The sequence below is a fragment of the Sinohyriopsis cumingii genome, unplaced genomic scaffold (assembly GCF_028554795.1).
Source record: "Sinohyriopsis cumingii isolate HCF-2022 unplaced genomic scaffold, ASM2855479v2 utg002698l, whole genome shotgun sequence".
Lineage (NCBI taxonomy): Eukaryota > Metazoa > Mollusca > Bivalvia > Unionida > Unionidae > Sinohyriopsis > Sinohyriopsis cumingii.
Window position 1 is genome coordinate 45,579 of NW_028316273.1, and position 10,194 is coordinate 55,772.

The 10,194-nt window shown below is 35.5% G+C and overlaps 1 protein-coding gene across 1 annotated transcript; it reads left to right on the forward strand.

The window, feature by feature from the left end:
• Window positions 1–1,008: 1,008 nt before the first annotated feature.
• Window positions 1,009–8,982, forward strand: LOC149770107 (vitelline membrane outer layer protein 1 homolog). The gene is made up of 3 exons (XM_089949373.1): window positions 1,009–1,105; window positions 7,108–7,314; window positions 8,493–8,982. The coding sequence occupies exons 1-3, from the start codon at window positions 1,097–1,099 to the stop codon at window positions 8,736–8,738; spliced, it is 462 nt and encodes a 153-aa protein (XP_089805499.1). The 5' UTR covers window positions 1,009–1,096; the 3' UTR covers window positions 8,739–8,982.
• Window positions 8,983–10,194: the final 1,212 nt, after the last annotated feature.

A 10,194-nucleotide genomic window follows, 5' to 3' on the forward strand; every position in this document is an offset into this window, starting at 1 on the left:
AACAGAATGGAATCACCTTCTCAAACAGATCAACCTCATGCACAGTTAACAGTTACTCAGTTTTATCGCATTTTTTCATACGAAAAACCGAGTAAATCATTTTCATTCTTTCTGTGCATTTTGACATGGCTTTTGATAATAATAATAATAATAATAATAATAATAATAATAATTTCGTCATGCATCCAATCATTGCATTGGAAGAGGTAATAACATTATGGCCTAGACTTGTACATCACCTTTACTCGCTTTATATCTTCAATAGTTACAACAATAGTGACATTCAACGGGGTGGAGGGGTGGGGGCAGGAAAATAACGGGTTTAACACATTTTATATTTTACTGTTTAAAATTTTTTAAATTTTTCTTTCAAAAATGATTGTGCATAAGTTTGAATATGTATATAGCGATAGTGTGTAACACAAGTATTTCCATTTTTAAGCGTGTGTTGGTCTACTTCAATCTTTATCACACATGGCATTTGCCGCAACAGAAGGTTACGAAATGCTTTGCTGGTATCATCCGTTATGCATCGTGCATCATCCGTCGTGCATTGTGCATCATCGATCATACATCGTGTATCATGCACCATGCGTCGTGCACCATCCGTTATGCATCGTGCACCATCCGTTATGCATCGTGCATCATCCGTCGCACAGTCGTCTACACGTGCATATTATAACTCATTGCTTTCTTCATCATGATAGCATACATGTACAATACAACAAAACTAAACAAAAGAAAAATCGTATTTTCTTTTCACGCGAATATAAAAGAAACGTCCAAGGTAATTTTTAAGTAACTTTTTATTGTCAAAAATTTCATAAGAAACCCAGGAGTGATAAATTAGCAGACGTCAAACTACTTTTTGGTAGAAAGTAATTGAGTGGATTGTATGGACAAAATGCTTACGAAAGTAATACCAATACATACATGTATGTTAAAAATAGATGTACGAATTTCCGGTTTTGTATGAAATGTCGATCAAGAAAAGAATGAATGCGCATTTGCTCTTTTCAAACGTTTGCTCGATCAAAGTGCATTAAACTTCCACATTTCAGTCATCTGGTTGGCTAACGTACAAGTAGTCATCTGGATGGATAAGGTAAAATTAGTCATCTGGGGTAATGTGCATGCAGTCATCTTTCATTTCTCTCTCTCTCTCTCTCTCTCTCTCTCTCTCTCTCTCTCTCTCTTTGTAACTGAATAATGTTTTGCCAATATGAAGACCAAATAAGTACGTTTATAAAACCATAATAGCTGGAAACTAAAAACCGGTACAATCAGCAATTTATTTTCTTTCATTTTATTGCGATTATGACAACACAACGCGTCGTACACACTTGTTTGGTCAGAATTTACCTGTTACCAAATCAGCACAAGATAAGTTGTCTTAATATGTAACATGAGCGTAACCCTTTTTGTCAAACGTGCTAGACCTCCCTTTATCCTGATAATCTTAACAAAACTGGAATAGTGGTTGATGACACCAAATAAAATCCAGCAGTTTCGACCTTGCGTTATGTCCATGAAGCTTCACCTGTCAACCTTATGTAGGTACGGGTACCCGGGCGGTTGAGTTGTCTAATTCTAAAGCGCTCTCATTTACTGATCACCTCCAATTTACCGCTGTCTGCGTCGGCTCCAGTCTAGACGCGGCTAATGTGGGCATATGAGAAAGCTTGCCAGTAGCTTCCCATGGGTCGGTGGGTCTTATCGGAGTTCTCCCGGGTTCATCCTCCACCAGTTACACTGGCCGCCATATAGAGCCTGCCATGTGCTGAAAATGGTTTTAAACCCATGACAACAACAACCGCTGGACTTAGTTACTCAAATTCATCGTCGTTATTAAGATAAACACAAACTCGTTACTTGTTATATAATGCAAGACATACTACTGTAACAAACGGGAAGAAAAATCAGGTACATAAAATGCACAAAATTAAATCTCCACGTCATAAAAGGAAAGAAACGATAGCATGTATCGCAAACATCTGATATCGCCAAATGTGAAAAACGAATTAGTATAGCCGTAGTTCGAGACTGAGCCTAATTTCATGTGGAGAAGAAAGAAAATATAAGAGATTATATTTCGTACAATGTTTATTGTTAAGGTCAATGTTTTTATTTTACAAGTTTGCCAATATTGATATTGATTATTTCTTATTGTTTATTTGTAGTGCCAAGATATATCGATACACGATTAGGCAGTAGCGCTAATAACGTTGCGTACTCTGTCAGTAATTTCGTACATGCCTTATGCATGATAGTTGATTTGTAAATCAATGTAATCTGACTTCAAACATTATGCATGCCAGTCCACAATCTCTTTGATTCCATGTGAAGAAAACATACAGCAAACGTGTGGGTGTATCGATGCAGATAATGACCGTATTGCTAGTTAAGCCTTTGTCAGGTGTAGTTCATCATTGATGGACAATATCCATTCGCTCAAAGGTCGAGTCAACTGTAAAATATAAAGACCCTGATTTGCCGCAGCAAAATGCGCCTGCAGATGAGGATCTATGCTGTCTGCTCTACTGATTACCCCTAACAAACTTCACAGACCCATATCTGCGGGACATTGTGCAGTTTGCAATTGGAATCGTCTTATACGCGAGCACATACGGCATATATACTATCGCAGTTGATAACCATTCCAGTAATTCCATATGAAAGAAGAAATAATTGCATTTGATAAAGAGTTTTGTAATAATGATCATTTGTTAACTCTAAATCTGCCTTGCATCAGTGACATTTGTACTCACTTGAAGGTGAATCACAAGGTAATAATGCGCATACAAAATGTTGAAAACCATCTATGACCTGACGATATACCCAGTTATTTTGCCTTAGTTATCATGCTGAATGTCCGCCACATAAGTAGTTATTTATGTCTGATCATTTGTAAATGTATGTTATAGCTCACCGTTAAATACTGATATTATAACGGCAGCTTGTTATCGTCTATTATTATTATTATTATTATTATTATTAGTATTATTGTTGTTACTATTAATATTATTATTATTATACCCGTAACAGGCCAGCAAACTGAATATATACGTATATTTGAACGGCCATGGGTTAAATCTGCTCTATGCAAACTGGTCGACTTTACACTACAATAATATGATGATAGCCAGGCCGTGCAATACGTTCAGTATGTACAAGTTTGCCTTCAGTAACACCTACTGTTTATTGTCTGAGTAGCTTATTTCAAATCAACAGCGGTATATATTGAATTGTTACACATATCGACAAAGGCCTCCAGAATCAGTGTTGACTTGTGCGTAAAAAGATGTTTTTTTTATTTTATAAAACCTCAGTCATTATTTATTGGACAGTTATTATGCATTGTTCTTGATTCCACACCGCATCACATTTAATTTTATTTATGAACTTTTTGCAGGCTGCAATGTCACTTAATTTATGAATTACAGTATATATGCAGGCTGTAATCTCACTTAATGTATGAATTACAATATACTACGCTTGATACTTCTATAGAAGAGACGATATTCCTGCAATTATACTAACTTCGTTGAGTAACAACATTTTGACAATGTTGCATACACTGATCTGTGTCGTGAGTCTCTGTAGTACAGTACAAGGATTTCCTCTTTCAAGACCTTTCCCTAGGTATGTTGTTCAGATTCTTACTGTCAACAATGGTGGCACATGGGGAGATTGGCGTGATTTCGATTTCTGTGCTGAAGGAACCTTTGCCTCTGGATACAAGATGAAAGTATGTATTTTCTTATGTCACTTGTTTAGGTTCGAATAAACAGTAACACAAGAAAGGGTGAAAACAGCAAGTTTTGAAGAATACAATAATTTATTTCCCTGGAAAATTATGTGGAAATGAAAAGATATGAACTTACGGTTTTATAGAATCAAATCCAAAATAATCCAAGAATAATTTTTTTTTAAAGTCCTAATAATAAAATGTTCTGCTGATTTCAAGTTTGAATCCCGACGAAGAATCCAAGATGGAAGACGATGACGTATGGTGAAATATGCAGTGTTGAATTCTACAGTTCCTTGTAGAAACAAGAATTCTCACTCCGGTGTTTGATAGCTGAATACATTTTTATAGAAATCTGTTCTTGTTCCACAATATTACATGAGCACATGGATTTTCCAGAAAAATAACAGAATTAATGCTTTTGAATCCATGTAATTTGAAATAACTCCAAACCAAGTAATATGAAATAGCTCCAAACAGCACAACATACAACGAACACTTTAACGGCCCAACATCTACTGAAAGATATTCTCCAAAACATGGGTTATATGGGCTTTCTAAAACATAGACAAGGGTCACTTGATCATCTTCCAGAAGTTTAAAGAAGGAAATACTTGTCAAATATCACTTCCACCCAGTGTGACCTTGACGAGAACATTTTCTCTCAGAAAAAGAAAATAAATTTAAAAAACTTATTTACATCTTAAACCCAAAGCCCTATCATGACCTTGACAACCAATCATTTTAAAACAAAGATAGAACATGTTTATGATGGTTGCTACAAATTTTGAAACAAGGACAGAATTTAGATCAACACTTGGTATTTATGACTAACGGTCAAGGTCAAACTATTTTTCTGAAAAACTATCATCTCAGGGGAACAAATTTACATTATTATAGCATACAATAGAATAAAAATATTAAAACTGACCTCGCAACGACCATGAAATCAAACATGAGCGCATTTTTGGATCGCTTGCATCTGGACATGTGGTTGCAAGACAAGTATTTCTTGAATGGTCTCGGCATATACATGAGACTGATTCCAAGGTAGTACCGTGTCCAATGGCATATGCTAACGAGTACAAAATAATCATCGAAGACATACTCTATGTGTGCCTTGAGGATGTCTTACCTGAAGTGGGAAACGAGATCAGTCAAACTCTGAGCAGAATGACAGTTAAGTATCCTCATAGACGACTGGAAGTGAAAACCTTCACCATTGCCTCTGGACTTCGCTACATGCTCGAAGCTCGTGTTTTCCAAGAAAGAGACCCACCAAAGCAGCCCCGAACAGTCATCAACGAAAATCTTTTCAAGTTGTGTCCAAGATAAAAATTACCCGAGTTGGTAAGACATTATGCACAAGAATGTTTGAACCTAACTTTGTCAAGATAAAAATTAACTGTGCTCATACTTGACACTGTTTGAAGCACCACGGTATTTCGTACACCACTCATGCAGGACAACATCCTTTATAAGGGTTTGATTTCACTCCAGGCAAAAATCATTTCCACCTTATATAAAGTTAGGCGAAATTTATGTGTAACTTCAGTTAGCAGCAGCTCTGGAAAACACAGTGAACGCCATCTTGTATGCAGAACTTGAGACGTGATCCTCGACTATTAGAAGACAAATGAACACACGAAAGAACCTATGGAGATGAACGATGGGGTGTGTTTGCTCCAAAACAGCCACCACCACAATCACACGTGAACAAGACCAAAAGTATACAGACATGATGGCCAGAACATAAACAACATTTGGTCTGCTGTTACTGACCTGGCTGAAAATATTACAAACCTAACCATGGAACAGTGTAACCCTATGGAGAAATGTTGTCTCATTGTGCTTCCAAGAAACCGGTATTACGACTTTGTGATTGCTCTCTCTTTCTCTATTGTTCTTTTGTCTTACGAGTTGAGCTGATAAATCTAAGTAAACTGTTACTGATTTTAAATTGTACTTTTTCTACCTAAAATTTTCGAATGCTTTTTGTCAATTTCTAAACAAACAAAAATTATCATTCGGATCGGTTTCTTTTTCAGCTTCATATGATGATTCATTCATGTTTTAAAACGAGATCTGTAGCTTTCTTGTGAAAATTCCTTTTAGTTTCACTGATACTTATTTGTTCACATTAGAATAGTTTGCATCAAGTAAATTCTGTGCCATTTATATATTACTATTTTCTTTCAAAACAAAATTTAAAAGCAATATTTAGACTGTGTTGGGTTTTATCAATTCTTACTTAGTTTTGATGTCTACTTTTGTATGGACGTCGTGCACTTTTATATAATTGTTCCACACCCACAGGTAATTTTTATCTGAATGTATTCTCTGATTTTTCTCCCGGATAATACCATTCAGAATGTAATTTATTTAATCTTTACATTGTGTTTAGGAAGTCTTTCGATGTTCCATTTCATCAATAAACTTAAATTGTATAATACGTATTACAATAATTGATTGCATATGTGTAGTGTAAATGTACATTACATTTAACTGCCAGTGTTTAAAGTGATAACATATATCACATACTTCATTAGACAGTATTTTCTTTCGACTCTTATATATACACAGATTCGTTGCATCCGTTCCAGTAAACCAGTAATTAATTCTTCCCATTAATGCTTACACAAATGTTAATTTCCCAATCTTGGAAACATCATCCCATTTACAGAGATAAGTCCTTCAACAGTGTCTTCATTTAGATCTTGTAAGTTATATATTCTAGAGTCACCTTATATTACTTCACTGATTATAAAATGCTCTTCCTGTGAAATTATGGATATTGATTTTCGCAAATTTAGGCTTCTATTTTGCTATATTGATCTTCTCACCTTTTTAAATGTGTGCGTTCCATGGGCATTGTTTGTATTATGATCTAATGAACCTACCAATATGCTTTTGTAATACATCTATCCATTCGTGGTTTCATTTTGAGTAACGCTATTATAATTTTGTCTTAGATATCGATTAAATCTTTCCAGATATGCCTGCTTGTATCACCGCGAGTGAAAAAATGTTTAATATTTTCTTTCTCCAATAAAATGGGGGATACGCAATTACGTTTTAGACAATATCTTTTTGGTTATTATGAAGGCTCTTATATTTTGGGATGAAAGTCAGCGTTTTCATACTTATTTTAAAATTCATTGGTGTTGGGGTTGTTTCTAACTAATTGATGTCCACTGACCTAGGGTGAAGGTTAGAGGTTTGAGTGACTGTTAGTGGTTGTAGGTAAGGGTGATGTTAGTATATGGCCAATGAGCCGTATTTAAACAACTACGTCAACTAGGTTTCTTATCTGAATTGTGTTTAATAACAATCCAGTTTCATTCACATTCTGCTTTCAGATAGAATCCTATCAAACTAAGGGTGATGATACCAGCTTAAATGCAATCGTTCTTGAGTGCAAAGATGCAAAGAGAACTAAGTATGGAGGTCATGTGCAATCAGGGAGTGGACACTGGGGTGACTGGGGGGAATGGTCAACATGCACACATCAGGCTGAGACACAAGACTTCCTCACAGCGTTTTCACTTCAAGTCGAAAGCCATGAGGCACGTAAACCATTATAACATACGTAACAAGGAACTGTTGAAATTACCAAAATATTGATACCACAAAATGCTGAATGAGATATTTCGTGTTACTTTTGAAGTGTCTATAAACATATATTTGGGAAGGTAGGCCGAAATAACTTTATTTCAAGCAAATAAACAATCCGAAGTTAAAGTTAGATCTATTTGAAAAATGTTTTTCAACACCCTATAGTATTATGCCGTTAGTAGTTTTGGTGCCTATATCCAGATCCACAGCTACCTATTGCCTCTAGTTCATATTGCAAGGAAATAGTAAAAGCTTCCTTTCCATATATGCTCTGTATTTACAGGATATTGGTAGAGTAATAAGTAACGTTGTCACCAAAAGTGATGGCAACTACCATACAACACTGTCTATAGTCTATCATGTATTTCGTATTTAGGAAATTTCATAATTCTAAATATAATTAGCTTTCCTCTCTCCTTTATACGGTCCATAGCCAAGATCATGATCGTGGGACGATCTACCTTACCAATTGTTTATTTAGAAAGAAAACAGATGATGACAAGCAAAATAAAGCAAATACTTGCTCAGAAATTGCAAAAAAACAACCAAAAGATTATTTTTTCCTAAACCTAGGGACTTAATTAACCTTGATTTCACCCAGGAGGCAGGTATGAACCTATTATATATGTAATTTACTTTCTGAATTGACCACCACGGTGAATGTTTTCGTAAATTCTATTAAATTCATGTCATTTATGATATAAAACGTTCAAATGATTTGCGAGTTGTTTGTCTGATTAATAAATATATTTCAGACTGTTGCCGAATTCGCCCAATCTGATTTCGATTAATTTCGTTGCCAGTCTTCTGTGTAGAAAGACAATCCATATATTGACCAGTACGAATGCATCCGCTAGGATAGAGAAATGCCGGAGTCGTATATAATTATTCATATCATGCAGGAGGAGAATGTCATTTACAATGTCGCACGAGATTATGAGGAAAGAAAAAGTCATCAATGGATTTATACGCGCATGCACAATCGCGCGCGCACGTGTGTGTGTGTGTGTGTGTGTGTGTGTGTGTGTGTGTGTGTGTGTGTGTGAAAACAAAACCGCAAAACTTTGGTTGTTTAATAGAATCTTTAATTTTTAGTTCAGTTTAATTCAGCTATTTTATTTTGGTTTAGTGCAGAAACGTTGACGATACGGCAGCAAACTTCGTGAAGTTCGTCTGTCGAGATCTGGAGGCTTCAAGAAATCAGTACGAGATTGCCAGCCCTCCTGGGCAAGGATTCTGGGGTTCCTATGCGGGATGGAGTGAGTCCTGTCCTATAAACTCCGCCATTTGTGGCATGCAGACGCGTATAGAGGGGTATCAAGGAGGGGGCGACGACACAGCCCTCAATGATGTCCGGTTCTTCTGCTGTAAATGAAACATGTTTTGAAATAATTAGGTCTTGATTACCGACAAAAACAATCGAATGCCTCTATTATGTATACCAAACACTTTGTTCCACATCAAATAGATCTGAACTTAGTTCATAAAGCTAAATATCAATGGGAGTTTGTTGTCTTAATCTGCTGATGAACACAAGCATTTTGACGATAAACATTACTGAATTTGGTTTTAAATTTGACCACTGCGTTATTTAGAATGAATTAAACTGGCTTTACTTACCAGCTCTTGGCTTAATCTGTGTATTTTCTGTATGAAAATATCTTGCATAATTATTCTATGCATACACCGTATTCTGATAATGGTATATGTTACTTTCAGTAACAACACTGCTTGTTTTTTTTTTTGATGTAGTTATTATTTTGACGTGACTAATGGCGAGGATCTATTTATTACTGTCATTAACTGTTTGGAACTTTATGCTGCTACTTCCTTAATCTCTTAATCTCTCTTAATCTTTTTTTTCTACAAGAAAGCTGAACATCCATTAAGCCTAACTTGTTTCCTAATAAAGACAAGTTTTTATAACACAATGCAATGAAAGATAAATTTACTAAAACTTCAGTACATTTGCGTCAACAAAGCAGGATGTACGAGTTGACCGACCTGTGAAATAATACACGCATGAATTCTGCAGAAACGTGAGAGCATTGATACAGCTGACGTCAGCATCTCGTCAATAATCTATGCAATGCTGACCTTGTGCTCAGCGGACGTCATATGGTACCATTTTAGCACAGTGCAAATCTGTACAAAGTTTCAGGTTTATACTTAGATGAAAGTTACATCTACAGACTAATAAGTATTTATTCCATAAACTAATCAAACATATTGAAAGTTGTCGCCTTTGTTTTAATTATTTTTAGTTAATCAAAAGCTGTTCAAGTTGAGAAAAGGTACCATTCTCTATTTAAGACAAGCATGGCGACCCTTGTATGTGTAATCACATACACTTTGATCTTAACTTGTCCTGTAAATGGTGAATCCGCTCTAATTTATATCCATAAGTCTAAAATTATTTTCATGTTTAAAACAGCAGCATCTAAAGTTATGGACATTTTTTATTCATGATAAACTTCAATATCAGATCATAATTCGAAATGGCTGCAGGTATCACCTGTATCGAAAAAAAAACAATAAATCTTGCATTTTCCTCTGGTATTATTATGGGTGTCTCAGTTTGTCTATAATTACAATCAGCAAATAAAGGAGTCTCCAAAGCAATCTGTACGAAGGGAGTATTCTTTTTCAACTGTATGCACATACTAGGTAATCTTAATACAGTTAGGAAATACACCTATCATAAACATTTGTCCTATCTTTCTCATTTTTCCTAACAAATGTCTCCTTTACTCCTTAAAGACATCTAATCAGAACCCAAAGTTCAAAATCGCAAATGGATGGATCTTATAGTCCATCAGTAGACTCAAGGT

What these genes read in the sequence shown, in the direction of transcription:
- LOC149770107 (XM_089949373.1), top strand. An exon ending in TTCAAGTCGAAAGCCATGAG is followed by an intron (nt 7,315 to 8,492) that starts GCACGTAAACCA and finishes ATTTTGGTTTAG; the next exon opens with TGCAGAAACGTTGACGATAC.